Source organism: Leiobunum rupestre, chromosome 5, assembly GCF_980474605.1.
Source record: "Leiobunum rupestre chromosome 5, qqLeiRupe1.1.hap1, whole genome shotgun sequence".
Classification (NCBI taxonomy): domain Eukaryota; kingdom Metazoa; phylum Arthropoda; class Arachnida; order Opiliones; family Sclerosomatidae; genus Leiobunum; species Leiobunum rupestre.
Genome location: NC_143388.1, coordinates 30,027,648 through 30,051,049, shown reverse-complemented (window position 1 = coordinate 30,051,049; position 23,402 = coordinate 30,027,648). Strand labels below are relative to the sequence as shown.

The 23,402-nt window shown below is 33.4% G+C and overlaps 1 protein-coding gene across 7 annotated transcripts; it reads right to left on the bottom strand.

Annotated features, from left to right (window-relative positions):
• Positions 1-763: 763 nt before the first annotated feature.
• LOC149944098 (bromodomain-containing protein 2-like) lies at positions 764-23,260 on the bottom strand. Of its 7 annotated transcripts, XM_090174494.1 has the most exons (23): positions 22,610-23,017; positions 21,484-21,573; positions 19,757-19,984; positions 19,482-19,697; positions 19,320-19,404; positions 18,966-19,230; positions 18,743-18,896; positions 18,348-18,668; positions 18,174-18,275; positions 17,760-18,101; positions 17,123-17,660; positions 16,884-17,054; positions 16,675-16,803; positions 15,788-15,922; positions 12,319-12,356; positions 11,914-12,244; positions 11,490-11,624; positions 5,717-6,376; positions 5,482-5,648; positions 5,072-5,242; positions 4,895-4,986; positions 3,275-3,554; positions 764-1,783 (listed from the first exon to the last, which is right to left on the bottom strand). In XM_090174494.1, exons 3-23 carry the CDS (start codon positions 19,952-19,954, stop codon positions 1,718-1,720), a joined length of 4,596 nt encoding a protein of 1,531 aa, XP_090030620.1. In that variant the 5' UTR covers positions 19,955-19,984; positions 21,484-21,573; positions 22,610-23,017; the 3' UTR covers positions 764-1,717. The 7 variants fall into 7 exon arrangements, with proteins under 7 accessions (XP_090030620.1, XP_090030617.1, XP_090030618.1 ...); XM_090174491.1 differs by lacking the exon at positions 22,610-23,017 and adding an exon at positions 23,057-23,260 and having other exon boundaries at positions 18,743-19,230; XM_090174492.1 differs by having other exon boundaries at positions 18,755-19,230.
• Between the last annotated feature and the right edge of the window lie 142 nt (positions 23,261-23,402).

Below are 23,402 nucleotides of genomic sequence, written 5' to 3'. Positions count from 1 at the left end.
TTTTCCAGCGAAGGCGAGAAATATAGCGATAAAGAAATGAATTCTTGTGATCTTAATTTCTTTCATTACTTTTACTATAATACACCAAAAATAAGCAACTTTGTTTTTACGAAGACATATCCTATTTTATATTTATATTGCCACATTTTGTTAACATTTTTATTAACTGGCTCTATATATTGCCAAAAACTGGTTTTAGGAAAAATTATCTGGCCTTTTCAGTTATTGTATTAATTCTTATAGACAAATATTATACCGATGAAGTTAATACATTTTATACGAAAGAAACTATAGTACTGAAATTACGATAATTATTTACAATATACATGGAATTATTTTAAATGTGTTACAGCCTGAAAATGATTTTTTTGAACTAGTGACCAAAGTTTTTAGTTTATTTAAAAGAAGCAATTTTGTGAAATAATAGTTCTTTTTTAATTAAGGGGAGATAAAATTTTTAGAACAGCATTTTCATAAATGATTAAACGGTAATAAAACAAATTCCAAATCCTAGGTAGATATTAACATAAGCTCGTTTGAATGACCCATTCAAAGGCTTAAGAAAGTGTAATAACTCAAAGATCACTACACTTATAGAGAGCGCAATAGCTAATGCAAATCCAAAAATTACATGACCCAACCAAAACTCTTTACCCTGCAAGTAAATTTGATACTAATCAATTCTCATTTAACACGCTGAAATACTTTATTTAGCATCAGGGTTAAAATATAAATTAATTACTACTAATTTTTATTTTCTATTCATTTTATTATTTTTCCTATAACAACTGTACATGAGGAGAGTTATGTAAAAATGGTGGGCATTTATTACTTGTATGTATCGTATAATTGCATCAATCTTTATCATGGAAATGATTGTAATTAAAAAAGGTCTCATAGCGGCCATATTTCAAATACCACAAAACACAGTTTTTGGCTATATTTAATGTTTTTTATACATATTTCATTTGTGCACTTACAGCGGGAAAAAATGTTTTTCGATGTTCCCCACGAGTTCTATTACCTCGTATCAATTAAAAAGCCAACAAGGCGGAAGCGAGTAAATATTATACCTTTTTATTGGAGTTCTCAATTTTAGTACAAGATTTAACGTAATTAAATGTTCTCTTATTTTTTATTAAGTTTAATCATTTCTCCTTTTCCAGAATTGTTTAGGAACCAGTTTGTGTATTAAAATTTTTTTTTTAAATCTTTTACTTTTGTTGGAATGATGTTTTTTAATAAGTGAAGATTTTTTGTTCAGAATAATCTTCTATAGGATGAGCTGTACACACATACACACTGAATGTTTCGCACACACAAAAAAAAACTTAAACACACGCACATTACAGTTTTTCAGTGACTCTATATAGCGATAAATAGTTTTATACCAAGGACATGATAACGACAAAATATTTGTTCTTTGACACTCATCTACAAAATCATGAGACCACTAAATTTGGTTGAATATCTTATTTTTCTCCCATAACCGCCTTTATTCTATTCACAACGCTTTGAGTGATTTTGTATGTTTGTATTAAAAGTTTTGATGCACACTCCTAACACGATGCCTTTATATTTATAATTAATATGCAGAAAATTGCACAAAATACTGGCTCGCATGAGAGTGTAATCCCACTGAATGACTCAACCGAGAGTGAGATGTGTTGTTAGGTAGGGATAATATTAAATACAACAACGAAACACTCAAACGACGTCATAGTGTCCCTTCAAAAGAGGCCATGATATCACTTTGTCTGTTCATGTCAATTTGTCCTGCCATCTATTAAAAAAAATTATACGGTTCCCTTTAAAATCTTATTAACTGAAATTAAGCATATTTGTGAGTGACAGTATCAGAAAAACTCTGATATAAATATTTGTATTATGGGCATCAAAATAAGCAAAGAGCAAAGGGATAAATTACACGGGTTGGACATTTTAAGAAATTGTTAAATCTTCTTGATAATCATAATCCAAAATCTCAATCAGTTCGTTTTTAAAAGCACGGGGGCACCCAGAAAATCTCAAAATAAATGTAGGAAAAATAGAAAATTTGTAGTGAATAGGAAAGCGTTTGAAAATATCTCATGACATCACAAAAAAATGTTTTCCAATACTTATTAAGTGAAGACCCAATGGTTTTTAAAAAGAATTTTGTTTAAAAATTAGCTGAGAGAGCAACGATTTTTACTAGGGGGAAACATTTTATTTCGAGTCTGAATGACATGATAATTTTATTCAAAATGCTTTTTAAGTTTTTGGTTTTGGATTGCCAGCTATATTAATACACTTAATTGCAATGTGTCCAGTATGAAAAAGAGCTAAAAACTAGGAAAATATGGTAATTTAGAGTAATTATAAGAAATTGAAAATAAAGAAAAAAATTGACAATATACATGGTGTGGTCGCCCTGAAATAACTTTCAAATTCAAAATTCTGTACACTTAATTTAAAAATGTCCAACCCCACAGGTTCTTGGAATGATTTTATATAAACATCCCATTTACATAGGGCTTCAATTTTAATGCCCTTTAAACTATTAGACTAAATATATTATTTAAAACATTTATCAGAAAACCTCAAAATTTAAAACTATTTGGAAATCTTATAGAAAAATACTCTTAAACTACAAATCTAATTGATTAAAACTTTGTATAATATTGAAATTAACTGGTATACATAGCATATAAGAAAATTAGGGTCATGCACTTGTAAATTCACTACAATCAAAAACCAAGCAATATTCATACTGACAAAGTATTTTCAATCAAACATTTCAGTTGTCCAATATAAAAATTACCAAATCAAGAATAACTTGAAATGGCCAGTATATATTGACTTGTTTTCGCACCTTAAATGCTAAATCAAAGCCAAATATGGTGGCTTAGATAAGCAAAGGCAGTATAGTGCTCTATGAGTACTGCAAAATTTCACTACAATACAGAGATGTTATGGAATAACACTAAAAATATCACGCATCAATCCAAATAGAACAAATGTTCTAATGTTTACAAGTGCATGCACCAAAATTCATTCAGTCAAATGGAACTGTTTAGTTCATATTTAATGCAAATTTATTCCATTAAACTGTTTTTGTCAATGTAGATCTTTAAAGTAGAGGTAGTTAGGGAATGTCTCAAAAGTAAATAAAATGTTTCACATAAAAGTACAAGTATCTTACACTTACTATAGAGCAAGCAATAAACTTCAATACCACTAATATATAAGAAACATCCAAAACAAAGCCTTGCTAATGTAAAAGTAAACTTACAGCTTCTCGTCTCCTCCTTTCTTGTTCTCGTAACCTTAACCTTTCACGCTCGCTGGTTGTTTGTACAGGCTGGGCAGCACTTGCAGCAGCTACTTGTTGTTCTTGCAATTTCTGAGAAGCAGCAGCGGCAGCCGCAGCAGCAGCAGCAGCGGCGGCGGCGGCAGCAGCAGAGGCTGCTTGTTGCTGCTGTTCTTGGTTTTGCCTAGCAATTTCTTCCATATGACATTTTCTTGCCTTTTCAAGGGCTTCTTCCTCCTCTTTTTCCCTATAATTCCCATGCCTATATCAGATTTTGAGATTTTTTGTGCCAAGTTTATCAATGTTATAGGCTTAAGTTTAAGCACGAGTACATGCTTACAATACATGCTACCAACACGGTGGAGCAAAAAGTTTCAGCATCTGTTAACCGTTCGTGTTTCAAATCTCTCTACAAAAATGTTTTCTCAATCTAAAATGTAGGCACTCTTATATATCTAAAATATTTAAGTTTTAAAATAAAATGATAGCTAGAAACAATGCTGTCTAAATAAGTAACATCGGTTGTGTATAATATATATCTTACGAGAGAAGTATTCATCCTGCTAAAGTTATTCACTTGAAATATGTAACTTCTCAGGCTTACCCTGATTTTTCAAAATGCATTTTGGAAGAAATCATAGTGCAGGGCAAAATTTTAAAACTATTACACCAAGATAATTAGTATGTATTTCTATGCAGTGTAATTTTAACATTTAAGTTAGTAAAAGCATAAGTAACATAATAACAGAAAGTATGACACTTCCTATTGTTTTAATGCTAATTTTCAAACCGAACCTTTTTTCGGCACTGATACTCTCTTCAAGCTGTGACTTGGATTCGCGTATTACCGTTTTGGATGACTACATTTTGATAAAAATTTAAGCCTAATATCAGAGAGCAAGTTCCTGAGTCGTGAGGGGCTTTGGCTTTGTTTAAGAGCCCGCGTGCCAATCATGCGTGATAAAAAAACATGAGCTCGTGGCACCGAGAAAAACTTTTTCAATTTTTATCATTTTTGCCTAATATTCCACCTATCTATCGGAAACCAGATATTTCGGCTTGGCGGAAGTGTCGCATATTTTAGACACTAGAGGGCTCTTTTCTGAGAAAACATCTTGATTACGCAATAACTATGAAAATCAGTTTGGTTGTAAATCTCGTTAATTGTCATACTTATTGTTATTATGTTACTTATGGTAAAAGTAATAACAGTGGTAAATTTTGAGCTATGATGCAATGTAAACATCCATGGTTTGAAGGGAAATTCGCGCCAAGTGGAATTTGCATAAGTTTAATTTTTTTCTGCCCTAAATAGATACTACATAGTTGTATATTCTTATGTAAATAAAACAGCCATAGACACTTTTGTAAGATATATATTATACACTTGAGGTAATATATAATTCTGTTCCAGAAAAATAAATTAAACATTAGCATGCTTTGTGTTTAGAGCATTTGCATTCAGAAGTAAACTTACAGTTCAACTAAAAATTTACATTACATAACTGTAATGCCTATAATGTAAGTTACTATAATTCTATCATTACATTACAACACAATGCAATAGAAAACAACAATTACTAGTTTAAGTATCATATTTACCTCATTTTTTCCCTTTCAGCCCGTTGTCTTTCTCTTTCTGCTTGCTCTTTCTGATGCCTTCGCATCTCTTGCTGTTCCATTAACTGCCGTTGCTAGAATATTTACCACCAATTAACACACTAAACCTAGATAGACGTTACAGAGGGGGGAAAAACAAATGCTAAAAATAATACTGACCCTATCTTGCTTCTCCTTGGCTTGCTTTTTAAATTGTTGAAAACTACTATCCATAGCCGCAACTTTGATGGCACCTGATGTTGGTTGTGAGCCAACAGGACTATTTGAAGCTGTTGTTTGTGCAAGGCTGGACCAAGAGCCGAAGTTCCTGATTTTTGGTTCCATTTGTTGCTACAAAAAATACCTCATTTCAGTAATAGAATATGTGTTATGGAACACCCAAATCAATTAAAAAAAATATGAAAGGTTAATTCTGTCCGTACATGTAATCAGAATGCTTTTAGTTTACATAAATATCATGTATTACATTGTTGTTAAAAATTAAGTAATTATGTTTTACCAAACAATTTTAATTAGAATCAAATAATTTTCACAATACCAGATATTTAATTAAGAAAATCAAAACTTACTTTTTTGGAAGAAGCGGTAGTTGGAGTTGAATTTGAATTGGATTTTGACTCGGCTCTTTGTTTTTCGCCATTTGTTGTTGCTTGGGGCGGTTGTTGAGAACGTTGCTGGTTATTGTTATTGTTTTGCGCTTGACTTTGGGCAAATGATGGCGGAAGGTTCAAGGGCACTATGAAAAAAATATGTAATAAGGAAAAAATGAAAAACAAAATAAAAATTATAAAACTATAAACATACTTGGATGAAAGTTGTCATTGTTCCTAGTTGCCGGAGGCATAAGATTAGGTGGCAATATATCATCCCTGCTCTTGGATAAAATAGGAGGTGGGGGAGTTAAGGCTGATGGTAACGGGCTCGTTGAAGCTGGCAATAAAGGTGGTAATTGCGACAATTGATGTTGTAATTGTTGCGCTATTTGTTGTTGAGTAAGCTGGTGGGTACCACCCACCCCTAAGCCACCCGGTAAACTAGAGCCACCTAACATACCCTGATTGTTATTGACTGACCGCCCCTTCATTTCTGGAGCAGGCGTTAGTTTGGGAGGAGGTGGAAGGGATGAATTTGGCGTCATGACTGATGGCGAAGTGGAAATTGACGAAGGAGTACTGGGAGACGAAAATGGTTGTTCGGACATGACAGACTGTTGAAGGGGTTGGTTAGATGCCTGAAGCGACGGCATTTGTTGGGATTGAGTAGTTTGAGCACTACTAACGAGCGATGCCATGCTCATGGTAATCAGTGGATTGTTCGCGGAGTTATTGTTGTATTGATTAAGTGTCATTTGCTGTTGTTGTTGCTGCTGCGGCTGCTGGACCATTGGTAGAGGTGCTGCGGCCGTATGTGTAGGTGACGGTATTAGTAATGGTGGCGGTAGACCTCCTACCCCTGATAATGCGCCTGAGTAGAATAAATTTAACAAAATTTTTGCTGTATTATAAATTTCGATTTAAACATCAGAGAGCTCGCACCAAAGATTCAGAAATTGTGGTTTAAAAAACGAACTATATCAGCTTTTAATCTTTTAACTAGGAATTCCATTGTAGAATAATTATAATTCAGCAACAACAGCATTTGTGTTATATTATTAACATTCAAAAGTTAATATGTTTTAAATTGATTTGTATACACGTGGAATGTCTAAGGATCCATTTTCACCATGCTGTGAATCCATCCAGAGAAAAAGGCAGGGTTTAAACTACATCAAATTTAAGGCTTATTTTCAAATATATTGATTGGCTACTGCAGTAAAAATGGGTGTCTTTCACTCAGAAACCATTGCTTAATTTAACATACCACAGAGCAGGCAAAATTCTCAGCTGTAAACTACTGTAGTTTCTATAGGAATAAGGGCTACAACAGATTTCTTTAGATATTCCAAGTGTCGATAATCTATGTTAGTAATATATAATATTCTGAGGAAAGTTGCACACAATGGAAATTAATTTTGGCATCAGAAGGTAAAAATGCTCCGATATCAATTCTCATTAAAACGCATCACCATAATGTTAATATTCCATAATATATATATCATAGCTATTTTAGTGATATTATTAAAATTGAATAAATCTTCGAAGTGTGGCTCTTAGAAGTTTTGAGGTCATTTAATTTTTAAACTGGCATGCTAATATTTCTTTCAAAACAGATAATTTTTTCCAAAAATAAAGTTGGACGTGAAATTTGGAATGATGATACTATTTTCGGTTTGAGGGTAAATTTTGAATAGTTTTTCCCCAAATTGTGAATGAACGACTTTTTTTTTAAATAAAGGAAAAACTCTTTTTCTCTACTTTAAACAAGTTAATAAGTTTCTGGGGTTAATTATTTTTTTAAGCGTTACACAATGAGATTGCAGATCTATTAAAATATTTTATTAGACTATCCAATGTCATTGCCACCGTTTTTATTGTTTCATATTTCACGTGAGAAATAAAAAGTATGGCATCCATACTCAAATCATCTTTCTTACCTGAATGAAAGAGGTATCTTCGCTAATAGTCTAATATCCAATTACTTTGGCATAGGCCTCATTCTCAAAATTCTATCACTGAAATCCAAAAACAGAAGAATACTAAGACTTTGGGTTGTTTTCCAATTCCATTGAAGTTAGGGAAATATTAAATTTACTTCAAAATCTAACAATTGGAATCGCATTTCAAATAAATTAATATACATGACAAGTATCTAGTAACAGTCAATAAATTTTTCCTTAAAAATTTCACACCCATGCACTTTACATTATGTGGGAAATACTTAAATTGACTTCAATTTACGGTATTTTAAATTCGAATTACAAAAGCACATGCTTAAAACACGAACTACAGTTCAGCATACTGTTAAAAGATCGACATTTATTTCCAACACATTAAAAACTTAACTTTTAATGGCCATATTACCATTTATTGAAAGTCAAGAATTTCAGTGAATAAGGATTAAGAGAATGAGACCTTTCATTTCCAGTTTGATTTTCTCCAAAAATATAATACTAATACCAAAGGCTTTTACGAGATGAGAAATAGCTATTATAGCTTTGTAAAATATATTACGCATTTTTACATGTTTTCTCCTAGGGGAGGTTACAACATAAATACCAAAAAAAAACATTTCTACCCCTTATGGTGCTGGTAGAAAAAATTTAAATAGTCCCCACCCATTAACGTATAGCAGTGGACATATTCATAACTGTGAAATATTGCCATGAATGTATTCATTTCAATAATGAATGAACTGAATCAGAATCATACAAGGTGCACGGCTGATCACCCTACATAGACAGGGTAATATTATTGTGCGTAGTCTTGTAGTACTCCGCATAATTGGCAAACTCAAGTGGTAGACCCATCAGTAAAGCAGTTTTGTTGAACTGAGTTATGAAACTCGGCCTAGGCTTAGGGGCAACATTCATTTTAGCTGTATAATATTTTAACTGGTATTGGGTGATTTGCAAAAAAAGTCAGAATTTCTACACAGTACTGATAAACCCAAAGGGTCAAAACTGCTTTACTTTTGAAATTTCTGGCTAAGATTTACACTTTGGTATTAATAATAATAATAATAATAATAGTCTTTTTTTTTTGGATATCCCCTTCAGCGAACTGATTTGCAAGGGGGTCCAGAACTATTTTACATTTACATTTATACATTATTAAATTAAATGTTTTACAAAGTATACACACAATCAATTTGTGATAGTGGCGTTAATTGTTTTTTTAAACAAATTAGTTCCCTTGATCTCTTGTATAAATGAAGGAAGCTTATTTCAAAGTGTTATGCCTCTGTTCTTGAGGGAAATATTACGAAGTTTCGTATCTAGTTCTTCAACATAAAAATTACGCTGGCTACCTCTGGTTTTGTGATGATGAATTGAATTTGGTTTGTGAAAAAGTTCAGAAATATAGTCTGGGACTATAAAATATAGACTTTATTATTATTATTATTATAATTATTAATGGGTGTACAACAGAATGATATAGACAAGATTAGGATTTTTTTGTAATTTTTTCCACACATTTTGGATTTAAGATAGGGTGTTGTAATTTAACTTGTAGATAAAATGCTATTTGCAGGGTGACCAATTAAGTCTTCAAAAACTTCTTCTGTGGGAAATCGCTTTCAACTGATTTATTTCGAATTCAAATATGTTGTTATGCCTGGTCAAAGGAACCAAATTGTCCATTGTTAATTCCCCCTAGCTCCTAGTTTGTCCTGTATCAGTGGTCAAACTTAGTACAGTCTTTTTGTAAAAAAATTAACATTATATTGGTTTGCGTTGTAGTCTTGTGCGTCTCGGGTTCAGGTTGACTGTCATATTATTATCTTTGCCATATTTAAAATCCAAACTACTTTGCTTATTTTTCATTCATTTTAACATATTATTTGATAAATTTTCGTACGTTTATTTGTGAATATTTTCCATAAGAAATGAGCCTTTTAAAATCCAAGCCTTCTTGCGATTCCACCATGTGCTTTTAGCTTTATAAAACTTTAACACACGTAAAAGATTCATATTTTATGGAAAGATCTATTCTAATTCTATCCCAAAAGTATTTTAAATTCTACTTTTAAATGGTAATAGCCAACCCAAACTTTAATATTTCCTAAATTATATCAAATTTTTACCGACATGAAATTTTGCTCAGGGGAAGTAAAGAAAGTGCCTAAGTTACAGCTGAGTCCGAAAAAGAATCTGATAGAAAAAATAGATTCCTTCTCAACTCCTCTTCCATCTACACATGAAGTTACTTACTTAAAGGCCCATAGAATAATTCGAAAAATGCAGGCAAATTTCATGTAGTTCCTCCCCTACTCTCACGTGACTTAAGCATTTATTTTTGCTACCCAAAACATGTGATTATATAGCCCCACCGCAAAATTAAAATGAATACAGGCCCTTTATCTGATATAAAACTATAACCATTTAAAATTAATTCATAGCACACTCCAGCCTCTGTCACTGTGTAATTTTTTATGTATTTAAATGATGGGATCATGCATAAGTTATTGGCCAAAAACAAAATAGCATTTTAAAAACATACATAATCGATAAATATATGTATAAACTAATGGTTCAGACAGAGGTATTTGTTTTCATTCGCTTTTCATTATGGTTATAAAAATCATAAGAAAAACAGGCAAAAAATTTACACAACGTGTTGTCTACACAGAAGCATTTGTTGGCCACGTTTTAAACCAGAGTGGAAAAAATTACACAAACTGGATTGATTTACTTATCTTTTTCTGATTTAAAAATTTATGCAAATCTATATATGATTTAGTTTGCAATGCACTATTTTTCTGCGATGGTAAATGTTTCATGGTAATAACACTAACAGTTTAGGGAGGTGGATAAGAGGTACTTTATAAACTTCTGGTTAAACAAAATTTCCTTTTTAACCATAGCTAGTTTCAGATGGTATAATTTTAAATTTGGGCTTATTTCTAATAAACTATTAGTTTAAAATGAATAAAACTCTTTTAATGACAGTCTATCAAGGGTATTGAAGAATAAATTTGATCCCAAATGATGTATAAAAAAAATGTGAAATATTCACCTGAAACCAAGCACTATTTCCAATAAGTTAAAAGAACCACCTATGGACTGCATTGTAAAGGGTGATAAAGTAGATTAGTCCATTATGAAAAGGGATAATAAAGTTAAACCCTAATCAAATTTGAAGAAATTTAAAAACTTACCAATAGGTCTTCAAGCAAACAAAAAGACCTATTGGTACGAGCTATTAGTAAGTTTTTAAATGTCTTCAAATTTGATTAGGGTTTAGCTTTATTATCCCTTTTCATAATGGACTAATATACTTATTCCGTAATTTTATCCTATTTCAAATAAACTGACTTATGGACTTTTAAATGTTTCACGCATATAATATTAGCAGCAATGGGAGATACATACTCCAAGATAATATACTTCCGATTGTAGCAATAGTAATTTACCTATCTTTAAACATAGTAATTGTTTATCAACTTGTGTTTTTCTGTACAAGTATCATAAATATTGTGGTTTTTGCATTACAATTACACAGAGTATTGGCACAATCCACAGATCATCAATCTAAGGGGATTCACAATTCCTGGTAAAGTTTAATGTCTAAAGAATAGTTTGAAAAATTAAGAAGCTTCACCCTTTCTATTGTGTAACTCAGGCATATCTCCCCTCTTCCAAAACATAATTATGTAGCTCTGCCCCTCAAAATTCAAATAATTCTGTGGCTATTTAATGGCTTCATGTCAAGATAAAAAAAGCTTTAACACTTGACCATAGCCGCTGTAGCTACTCAAGGCAGCAAGAAATTGACTGCAGTGTTCATCCAAAATGAACAAAAAACCTTTTTTTGGCCATGTGTAACGTAAACCGCCCCCTAAGAATTGAGTAATAAAAACACATTTTGCGTAAAACTTATGCTAAACAAGTATAGCATGCCAGTTTGGTTGATAATGGACCACAGTTAAGAACATTCAACGTATCGTAAAAGACAATTATGAACTTTGGAAAACTTACCTGGAATTTTTCCAGGAGTAATACCAATACCCTTTTTAACTGGGGCAGCTGTTGCCGTAGCAGTAGGTCTAGAAGGTTGTTGTGGTAAACTATGACTGGCTACCACTGGTGGTCGAGAAGGGGCTGTTACCATGCCTGGTAAAAAATAAATATTTATAATACTTGTAACAAAATAAACCAGTACAAAACGGAAAATTTCACACAACTTTTGATTAAAAATCATGCCGTTATAAAAGCAAAGCTTTTTTTTAATAAATATGGTTTTATGAAATATGAGATAAAATGCCCTAATTCAAAACTATAACTAGTGCGCAAAATTAATGTTTGAGTGCAACTTTAACCACAAAATGCTTAATGTGGATGTGTTTTAGGGTATGTCTTACAGCATGTGGTGCAATAACGCTGGCAGTAAAAGGTTTCATACCTTGAATTGGATACATGCCACCCATACTAGGGTCGCTAGTTGATATTTGTAAATGAGGAGGAAGATTAAGAGGATAACCAGGTGTGGGGCCTCCTGCATTTGGTGGTTGATAATGGTGTGCTTGTTGCGGTGGAAAAGACATGGGGCCACCAGGGGCTCCAGTTCCTAAGGGCCCACCATGTTGATCGAATGGTGAAAGAGGAACGGGACCACCTGGGTGGTGATGTCCCAATGGTGGTGGAAGTTGAGGAGACGCACCTACGATCCCCGAATGCGTAGTCGGTTGCTGCCCATGAGCAGCAGGCGGCTTTGGATCTGGACTAGCAGTGTGCTACGAGAGCAATGTACCACAATGTATTCACAAACCTCATCCATTTGGTTGTCTGATTTTTATCTCAAACTTACTCTATTTTCTCCAGACTTTGATTTCTTGCCATGAGGTTCTGCGAATAAATGTGGTTTTTGTGTTTCATAGACTTGTACATGTTTTTATGTAGTTCTAAGTTATCAAAAGTGGTTGAAATTACAGCGTAAAATTTAGATAAATGATAGCAATGAAAATTAGAGTATAATTTCTTTTCTAAATTGAGTGGCTGGACCCGTTAAAACAATAATGATCGGCTATTAGAGCCATTTACAGGAAGCAGCTTTGGAGAAGGGGTTAGTCCCAAGCACGGGCAATTTGTATTGGTTTTCGCCTTTTCTGTTAGGCCGGTCACAATTACCAAAAGAAACATAACCTAAAGTGGCTACAACCTAAATTAGTCTATGTGGGTTAGGCAGGTGAATTTGGAAAGCCATAATTCTCAAGGAGTTTTTAAGGAATTGATTTAAAAAAATATAATGGAAAAGATTTTACCAACTTCAAAAAAGTTTCTAGAAATCAGTCTTCCTGCCAAAAAAATCAATGCACTATGTCTCAAGGGGTAGCTAACTCTAGAATTTATATTCATAAATCATAACTGTTTGAAGAACTATGGTTATACACATACAGATATTTTGGTAACCTGAACTAATATACCATTATAGGTAAGCAGATCAGCATTGAGCCCTATTGTTTGGTAAAAATTTTACGCTGTATTTTCTTAATATGGGTCAAAACCCAACTTTTACCGAGATTAAAAAACAGGGTTGTGGTCAGTAAATTGCAAAATAATAGATGAATAAAACATTTGATTTGTAAAAAAAAAATTATCAAATCATTGTGAATATCTACTTTTACTCATCTATTAAATTATTTTAGTGCGAGGGTAAATCTAATGATTTCCGTACTAACCTCCGCCTAAAACTGCCATTTTTGCCAGGTTTAAAAATAGAAACCATGAAATTAGTCTAATGTATATAGCAAGCATATTTGAATTTTCCACTACAAATATATGAAAGTAGGTCTTGTAATAGTGTAGGCCGATGACTAACGCAACAAAGACAACCCCAAAACTTGAAATTTCAATAAATTGCAAAAATTTCCTGAAAAATAATTGAAAAAAAAAAAGGACCAAAGTATTGGTAACAAAAGAAGCGCCTAATAAGGGGATGAGTGCAAGTATTGTTCTGAGGCAAGCCAGTTTCCTCAAATATTTAAAGAAAAATTTCAATTTTAAATAACAGAAAAAGGTAGTAACACCTCATTCTTTTTATTTTGACTTTGGAAAGGAGGATATGGCATATACAAGATGGTTGATATTTTTTGTTTCTTTTATATTTTACATAAAGTCAATGGAAAAAATGTTAAATGGGAAACATAGTTCTACATGTGAAAGAATGAAATGCCTTATTTACAAATGCATTAAATCGTTACAAGAATTTTTTGTTTCACCTGTTTTTTTTATACAAGATATGAAATTACACGTACATAAAACTTATGGAAGCAATTCAACTTGCTAATGAAATGTCACGCAAGTTCTTATTGCTTTTCTCGTACCATATGCGCAATGAAGGAAAAAAAATGGTCTTTCAAAGGGTGATGAATTTTAAAAGTAATGCAAAACACATTTTTTGGGTGAACGGCGTTACAAGTATAAAACATCTTTTATATAAATACAATAATTTGCTCGTTTAACTTTTAGTAGCTTGACTTGTAAACGTTTTCTTTTTTGCCACAACTAAAAGACAAGCCAAAAATTTTTATGTTTTTAAATAAACTAGGGAAAAATAGGCTTTCTACACTTTGGTTATCTCTGGATTTGCCTTTAAAACTCTAAAATCGAGGAAAAAATTTCAAGAACAAAAAACAGACAAAAATGAAACAAAAATGGACTGAAAAAAAGTTAATTTCAGTTTTTGATTTTTTTACTTTCTAGCCGAAAGAGTGCAATTTTCTTACTTTTTTAGATGAAACAAATAAAATAGAGGAAAATAATAAATTGGTCCTGAAGGCCAGCCAAAAAGCTGACACGCAATATGGACTAAATACTTTTCCAAATCCAGAAACATGTACTGTTTTGTTAAGCATCGCACGTTATCTAAAGTTTATACAATTTACAACCAATAATACAACAGACTAGAGCCCCACAAATTCACTGTAAATTTGTTATTTTCACTAGCCGTTATATAGATCAATTTGCGAATCCAGGTAGTTTATTCTTCTTCGGGTGACCTCTTGGAATCTTCATATGGATTTAATGGCAGTGACCTTCGCAATATCACAATGGTACAAGTATATTAAACTCATTTAACAAAATTAAAATGTTTCAAGAAGAATTATACCGAAATAGAGAACCTCTAATACAAACAATTGAAATAGTATATTATGGCACATCTTTAAAGAAAATACATAAAACCGCGATAATGAATGATTTGATGGCAAAATGTAAACAACATTTCAACAATGAAACAGTATTTAGACCTTAGTCTCTAAATGAATATGTAATACATAAAAGAAACCACACTGTGATTATCATATTTTTGGGGAAGAAGTTAAGTTGGCTGGCCTCAGAACACTTGCACTCTATGGCTAGAGAAGAAAACCCAGAGCTGGGATAGGGGGAAGGTACGATAATATTGCCAATGCATAAAAAACCCCTCAAACCAAAACAGAATGTAGGTTTATTGGTGGGGAAGAATTTTTAGCGACTATATCTTACCCAAATAAATAAATAACTGGATTGTAACAAAAATAATGCCTGCAAAATAAGAACCAACCATGGGTTCTCTATCTCACTCTATAACCGACTGGATTAAATTAGTTTTTGATTTTAGCCAAATACTTTGTAATAAACCAAAAGTAGTAAGACACATGAAGGGTGTTAGGTGTTTGTTATTAGAGCGGAGGGAAAGAAGTACTTGGAAACATTTGTAGGTAAAGTAATTACCAATTCAAGCTTAAACAAAAGAGTACCGTAAAACACCAGGTAAGCACTGCCAAAAATCAACAGTACAGTAACCAGTACATGCACTTTTCCCGAGAACAAAATAAACCCTTACAATTACGGAAATCAATAATTAAAAAATAAAACTATTAAATTATAAACAATTCCCTTTTTTCTACAACAGCTGATTAAGGCTATAATCTCGACTCATTTGGGTTTTAAACACAATCTATGTAAGTAGGGTGAATAATGTTTTCGAAGCTATTTCACAACTTAATTTTTGCACAGAATTTGGCCCTTTCATAAAAACCCACCGCGAAAATATTAAAATTGGGAAAAATAAAAAACACATTAAATAATACATAATTTGATAAAAAATTTGCTATAAACAAAAGATAGTAATGATAACTTTTGTGCCCCTTTTTAAAAAAAAACTCATTCCCATAATCCTAAAAAAAGCCAACTGATCCTCTCGCAATAAATGAGAAACTAACAACTAAACTCGAAGAGTGCTTGGAATTTTTTACATCATTAGCAATAAAATAATTGTGATTCATCAGTCTAACCTGACTCCGAGTCGCTGCTATCGGATGAACTGCTTGAACTGCTACTACTGCTGCTGTCACTGTCACTAGAGCTGCTACTGCTTTCGCTTAGGCGACTACGACCTCCAACAACATCAACGTGAGAGTTATCAGACTCTGTTTCGAATACAAGACCAATATAAATACTTCAATTTAGTGCAGATTGTAGAGTAACGATTTTATTGCGAAATTACTTTCTAATAATGGGAAATTCCTAGTAGTTCCAAGTAAAAAATTTTCATTGTTACGTAATTATCAAATTTAATTTAATTGAATTGAACTTGTTCAGTAATACTTTGAGCAATGAGGTGCCTTGTCACATAATATTTATAAAAGGATATAATACTTAGCATTATGGGGAAACAGCTTAGGACACAGCAGCAAATCACTCGCATTTTAAAGCTTTGCGGGGGAGTCATCTTTTATCACAAGTATGTAACAAGTAACCTCATTATTTAGTTTATCGTAAAGATTTGAAACTAAAAACTATGGAAAACTTTAGTTACGCTTTTAAGTACCATTTTTTTGTTGGGATGATTTGCAATTAAAAAACTTTTAAGATAAAAATTGATAATGCAAAAATTAATTGAACTTAAAAAACTGTTGATTTCAAGGAGAGCGTAATTAAAAAACTGTATAAATAAAGGAATCATTTAAGCATCTGACATTATACTATTATAATCAAACAAATTAAATTTAATGCTAAAGCCAATAGATTTTAGCAAGTAAATGAACCATCATGTTACCGTTAAAATTACCTGGGCATGTAATGATAATAGCACCAAGAGCAAATCAAATAATGCCAGGATATTTTATTTTTTAGGCTAACCCTAACCTAATTTTACCCCATCCCTGTGGATTTGTCTTACCTTTTTTAACAGCTTTTTTGGATGATCCTCCAAGTTGACCGCTAACATCTTGCAACCTCTTTTCTAGCTCCTGTTTCTTCTCTCTAACCTGCTCCTCTTTCGACTTTCCAGTCACTTTATTCTTGGATGCTGTTATTCGCAATACCAAGAAAAATGAATAAAACAGTCAAAAGTCTCCATCAATATTTAGGATATTAACAAACGCTTACAGTAAGGCTTTCTAGGCTTTTTCCTTAGACAAGATGCTACATAAGCTTCTAATTCCCTCAGTGTCGAAGGTTTCAAAGTTTCGAAATCTATTTCTATTTCGTCTGGATTAGAGTCTCTTAATGAAGGCTCTCGCGATTGGATTATGTGCACAACCCGCCCCAATTTGTCACCTTTAAGGAAGGAGAAAAATAATTAGCTCTGCTTTTAAGAAAATTAACGCTGTTAAATAGCTTCGTACCAGGAAGTTTGTTAATATCGAGACTAAGCTGCCTCTTTTCATCGTAAGACATTGGTTTGGCATTGTCTTCATCTTCGCTATCAAACGTAGGTAAGACTTTGTTCTTTTTAGAAGATTTACTGTTCGAACGCCCACGCTTTGCCTGGCCAGAGCTTTTACCCTGCCCGGAGGATTTGGAAGGGCCAGGAACCGGAACTGAGTTTGCACCCGCACTCGCGTTTCCCGCACTGTTGAGATTGGAAGATGCGTTGTTCGAAGCACTTGTAAGACTTAAACCGACACTGGAGACCGCAGTTGATGCCGCAGCAGCAGCGGCTGCGGCAGCTGCTTTAGCTTTGCTTCCCTTTGCACCTTTACCCGTGGGAGTAGGAGTGGAGGCAGTCACATTATTAGTTGTGTCCATAAGAGGCACGTCAACTTCTTGTTTAATTCCGTCTTTGGTATCGTCCTTATCTTTTTTCTTCTTTTTCTTCTTCTTTTTATCTTTCTTTCGACTTTGAGCAGCAAGCTGGCTTATCTGCTCTGTCACTTTACGCAACTGAACATAAAAAAAAAACAAAAAGAAATAACAGTACATTTAGATTCGCTAAATAGTTTAAAAGTAGTCTATTGCTGTTAAATAAAACCAAATTTTTACCTGTTCTTGTAGTTGTTGAAGCTTCCTTTCATTATCACTATCTTCAGAGTCACTCGTAGAGCTTTCCGAAGACGATGTGCTTGATGTAGTGGACGTTGAAGATTCTTCCGTTTTCACTGCACTTCCAACTGCCGGTGTTGATGGTGTAGCGATGCTAGGTTCTGCTATAGCTGGTTCATCAGGCATTTTGGCATACCTCATTTCGAACACATCTTGCAGTTTCCTAGCCATTGCTACAACTTCGTGATCAGGAGGATTATACTTATAACAATTTGTGAAAATGAGCCGCACATCTGACGCAAAGTCTTCAGGGGCCCTGTACTCCCTGCCGTCCATTTTTAACTAAAACGAATAGAGGATCAGCTATCTGCGGATAATATTGGTTAATCTTGGAGAACAAAAATGTATAATTACTTTTACTGTTCCTAAATCCATAGGGTGTTTGATTATGTCATGATAATCGTGAAGACCTAATAGTTTTGCATCCACTGGTTTGTAAAATGGCCACGCATAACCCTAGAAATAATGGGTAAAAGGTACTGTTAAAATTAAGAACACAGGTTATTAGAAAAAGATATCCAAACTGACTCCGTGTTTCTTGGCAAAAAGCTCCTTTAAAATACTACTGCAGTATTTCATCTGCTCTGTGAGCTTCCCCTTTTTGCTCTTCCCAATGTGGGAAGGGGGATACTGAGCTACTCCATTGTACCTTAGAGGATCTCCTCGAACCTGATCAGGAGGTGTATCGGGTAAATCTTTGGAGGGAGGTTTTTTGATAGGTCTTCCGCTTTCCCTTCTTGTAGAAATTTTGGATAGCTTGGTTTCTGGTTGCATTGAGTAGACTGGATCCAAGTTGGATATTGCAGTTGGGGTTGTAGTGTCCGCTTTCCGTTTAACTCCTTTTTTAGCCTGAAAAACGCAATTGTTACATTAACTTTAAATCAGATACAACAGAAAATCGTTTAAAGAAAATTTTTGTTTACTTTGTTAATTACCTTCGTAGGGCCCGTTTGTACTGGCGGAGTAGATGCGACGGGAGTAATGGTAACGCTAGGACCTAACTGCGGTAAGACCGGCGGCGGAGGCTGCCCACTGTCTTGACTGGCTGAAGTACCTTTACCAACCCCTGTAGTAGAACTGTTTTCGACAGGATGAGAGTTGCTGCCACTAGTAGGCGTTGTCACGCTATTGTTATAGCTAGCTGACCTTAGGGTGGGTGCCGAAGCCGCCTGAGAACTGGCCGATGACGCTGTTGCTGATAAAGTTGTTGGCGTATTTGTACTACCTGGGATGGTAGATGGGGCAACGGTGGTTGTTGGAGGAGGAATCGGGGGAGGTAAACTGGAGTGAGAGGTTTGAGAATTTGGGACGGAGATAGCCGGTGGCAGAGAATTTCCTAATGGTGTTGCTGGAGGTGAAGACAGACTACTGGCTGGCGAAGACGCATTTACAGAAGAAGCAGAACCAGGTACTGAAAGAACGGTGATTTCCCGCAATGAATACCAATCTTTGATAAAAATCCCCACCACAAAATTCACAAGGGAAAAAAAAGGAAATTACATCTTCCCCTGCCACTTCCTTTGCCTTTTCCTTTTTTACCCTTGCCCGATGCATTTCTGGGATTTGGCATAGCCACTTCAACTTCCTAGATTAATGATAAACAAATATATGGTATAGTGAAAAACCATTTTAAAGATTGGGATTGACGGCGCGTATACTTACATCCTTTGGCATTTCAGCTATTTTGGTTAGGAAGAGTTTCTCAAGGGCTTGTGCCATAAGAACAACATCTTCTCCAGGTTTGTTGTAGACGTAGCAGTTAGTGAACATTGTTTTGAAATCTTCAATACATTCGCTAGCTGAATAGTACCAACAGTTTTCTAGGCGTTTTTTAATCGTGCCTAGATCCATTGGTTGTCGAATTATCTTATGATAATCCTAGTATTGGACATTATTATTTAAATTGTTGTTTTAATAATTTTATAGAATGAAATTACCGGTAAACTCAATTTGACTGCATCTACAGGCTGGTGAAACGGCCATGCAAAATGGTGTTTCCACACCGCTTTCATGACCACTTTGAGCAAAAATTGAAGTTGGTTGGTGTTACGGTGGGGTTTAGAGGCAGGCGGTATGTACGGCGGTTGGACAATGCCATTAACCGGCTGCTGACTGTATTCTTCGTCGTTCGTCATGGTCAGCTCCGTAGTCCAAGAAGTGGCATTCTAGGTTCAAATTAGAGTTTTAAAAACATTCAGAAAAATTGCAATTACTAAATGTTAAGAGTAGTGGATTTCAATACTAGTGATATCTTTTAAACAAAACACATGGAGGTATGTTTTAGTTTAAAAAAGTTTTTAACAGCACCAATTAACAAACGCCATTTTGACTTGGAAAGCTTTTTAAATTAAACAAAACGTCTATGGTATAATTGAAATAAATACCCATAAAAATTATACTTTAACAATATTTTCTTGTATACATTTGGGCAATATAATATTAATTCTAATTTTTCTAACATGTGTCAAATATGACTAAGTTAGAATTTTAACGGTGAATGTGTTGTATGATTTGTTCAGTTAGATTTAGATTTCAATATCAACCACTTAAGTTAGGTTACGGGAAGAATAGGTGTTTCTATAATTATAAGCAATACTTTTAATTCATATATTTCATAATAAGGATTGCATGAGGTAAGAGTGCTTTATTCTGCGTAGATATTTTTACATTATAAAGCTTGGAATTAAATCAAAATTGTTTCAATTATAATTAATTTTGGCTGATTTAACATGATTGACCACGTTGACTTATATCAGTTTTAAACTAAAAAAAAGGCAAAAAATTGGTCTTGCAACAATTCCAATTCAATGCAAGTCAAATTAAAATGTATAAAATCAAGTAATTAAGAAAAACCAAAAACTGCGATTAGTCTTTTGTATTTTATTAAATTTTCCAGAAATTTTATGTTCATTGCCACATATTCTTTTTCACCCCTTTCAAAAAATAACATTTTAGGGGAAAATTAGTGGTGCTAAAAGTGTTTACATCTTAAGAAAATAGCCATATGGAGGGTAATTTTACATTGTTAGAACATGTAATAAACGCAGTAACTATGGAGCCATGAAAATTCAAGATTAGGAAGGAAATTGGGATCACCCAATTAAAAGTGCCTCATTTTTAAGGCTTAGATGGAAACTAATAGAACTTTGAGAGAATACATTAAGCATCACTTAAAAAGTAATATCAAGGTCAACTACGAAAATATTTTTAAAATTTACAGATGTAAATTTTCATATTATTGTAGTGTAAGAAACAAATTTTAGAACACAATCAGGTTATTTCCTGACAACTTATTTTAATCTTTCACGCTTTAAATCGCTCCATATGAAATGTCCAACCTAACTAAAATTGCATGTCATAACTATAGTGAGTGATAATTTAATAATTGATATTTAAATATCTAAAAAGGTGTCATCTACTTGTTGACAATGAAAAAATTATAGCGATCCATTTGGAACTTTCGCGATTAGAATGAAATATCACTAATCTAGCATACTGGCACCAACTTATCTAATCACTCTCACTGATACTATTCCGGAAAAACGAAGGAATACAGAACATTGGAAAAGTTAGTTGCATTTAAGTAAACTTTATTAAGTTCTGGTAAAAACTATAGCATTCAACCTGATAAACATGAACCCAGCTTATAAATCTTCATACTTACAAGAATGAATTAGACAACTGCCTATTTCTTGATTAGAAACGAACGAAATACACCACATCTTTAAGGTCAGGCAGGTCTGCCATCACTTACCTGAAAATTAATCAAGAAAATTTTTATTAACCTCAACCACACAAAAATTAAGAAATGCGAAATAAAAACAGCATATATTTAATTTGGTATACGTCCAAGTTGTTTAAAATTGGGTTTAGTTCATATTTGAATTTCAAGGTCATGTCAACTTTTAAACATCACCAATGTTACTGATCATGAAATATTAAAACAATAACAAACCAAAAATTTAAAAAAACAAGATCTTTAATGTTACTTTACCATAAACATTGATACAAATTTACATATTTAATTTTAAATTTATACATTCTACATGATGGTCAATGTTATCTTCGATACCCAGTAATACATTATGTAAGAAGTAAAACCAATTTTAAACATATTTCATCGAATCACCCGATTTATACAATATTTGTTTAAATAAATACCCAGACTTTCCATTACTAGAAATGGTAGACACATTAGCTGATTTACCAACTCTGAGTTCTAATAGGCCTGCAGTTTAGTGGATTTAAATGTTTCAACTGTCAAGTTTAAAAGATATTACTATTACACGAATTATTTCTCACATACGCAATCACACACCATGTGCTTGAAATGAAACACCAACATTATCTATATAAAATAACGAGGTTATAGAGAATTATTCTTACAACCGCATACTTGATGCTTAAAAGACTACTCTAGCTTGACTTTAAGGTGCTTGTTAAGCATTTAGTGCTTCTAAAAAAGGATGCATGAAACTTACAAAAATAGAAGTTTAAAATCATCCCTAGACCTTCTCAAACAACATGACTATCATTTAACACATATTCAAGAATTAGAGAGTTCATTTTCTAGCGCTTTTCCAAAGCATGAACACTACGCCAATTTTACTACCGTTAGGCTTAACAAGAAAACCGTTATACGATTTTTTAGGCTTAGCGTGGACTTGACTTAAAACTGACGGTTACAAACAAATATAGCGTCCAAGTCTTAATTTTTAGGCTTAAGATAGCTTCTAAGGCGACTTATGCGAAAAAATACATCATTTTAAGGGTAATAAAATAGCACTTACATTGCATAAATTCGGCATAGAAATCTCAGCAAATAGGCCTACAATTGGAAACTACAGAACCTGAATAATGGCGGTTTACGTTCTTTCTCACTGTAGGGAAGGCCAAAGTACTCTGCGTAGCTTTAAGCCGCGTTACTGTCCATAAGCCTGGCAAAAGCGCGGAAAATGTACTCGACTAGATTTTTCATTTAGTGTCAAATATGCTCGGAAATATGTAGTTTTTTACCGAAATAAACTATTTTTAGCATTATTTTAATTAGTATCGGATAATTTGTTTCATTCGGGTGTCTTTTTATTTTCGACTTTTTTAAAGGATCACGGGTCTAACGGACGAGTGACCAATGATGGCTGTCTTTTCGCTTGGGAGGAAAAGAGAGCGAGGGCTTCATGTCTGACACTAGATTGCCATTAAGATACTTATGCAACTTAAAAATAACACAATAGTACCCTTTAGTGGCGATGCCGCTCGATTGCCATGAGGGTTGCACATTCCAATGACATTTGTTGACCATTATGAAGTTGGATTTAAATTTTTCCTTTCATCAGCAATGGCTACCCAGAGTATTCCGAACATAGGACGACAATGCTAATATCCCGTCTCGTCATTGGTCAATTTGGGTCACATGACTCTACATCTACATTTTTACCTTTGATTACTACATTATTTTGAATTCGAAACCTAATATATTTCGCGGAAAAAAAAGTATTTCGCCATAATTTAGGGAAGATAAATGCAACATAAGTTTGAGAAAATCGAAAACTCGTGTTTTTCATGTTCTTCTGTTGCCTTTTG

Bases quoted from the DNA above. Each gene is read 5' to 3' on its own strand.
- LOC149944098 (XM_090174491.1), bottom strand. From the start codon at position 19,954: ATGACGAACGACGAAGAATACAGTCAGCAGCCGGTTAATGGCATTGTC. The intron at 18,102-18,173 runs GTAATTATACAT...TATTCGTTTTAG, and splicing joins TGGATTTAGGAACAGTAAAA to TTAAAAATGGACGGCAGGGA. The intron at 17,661-17,759 runs GTAAAAATTTGG...TTTTATGTTCAG, and splicing joins TTCAACAACTACAAGAACAG to TTGCGTAAAGTGACAGAGCA.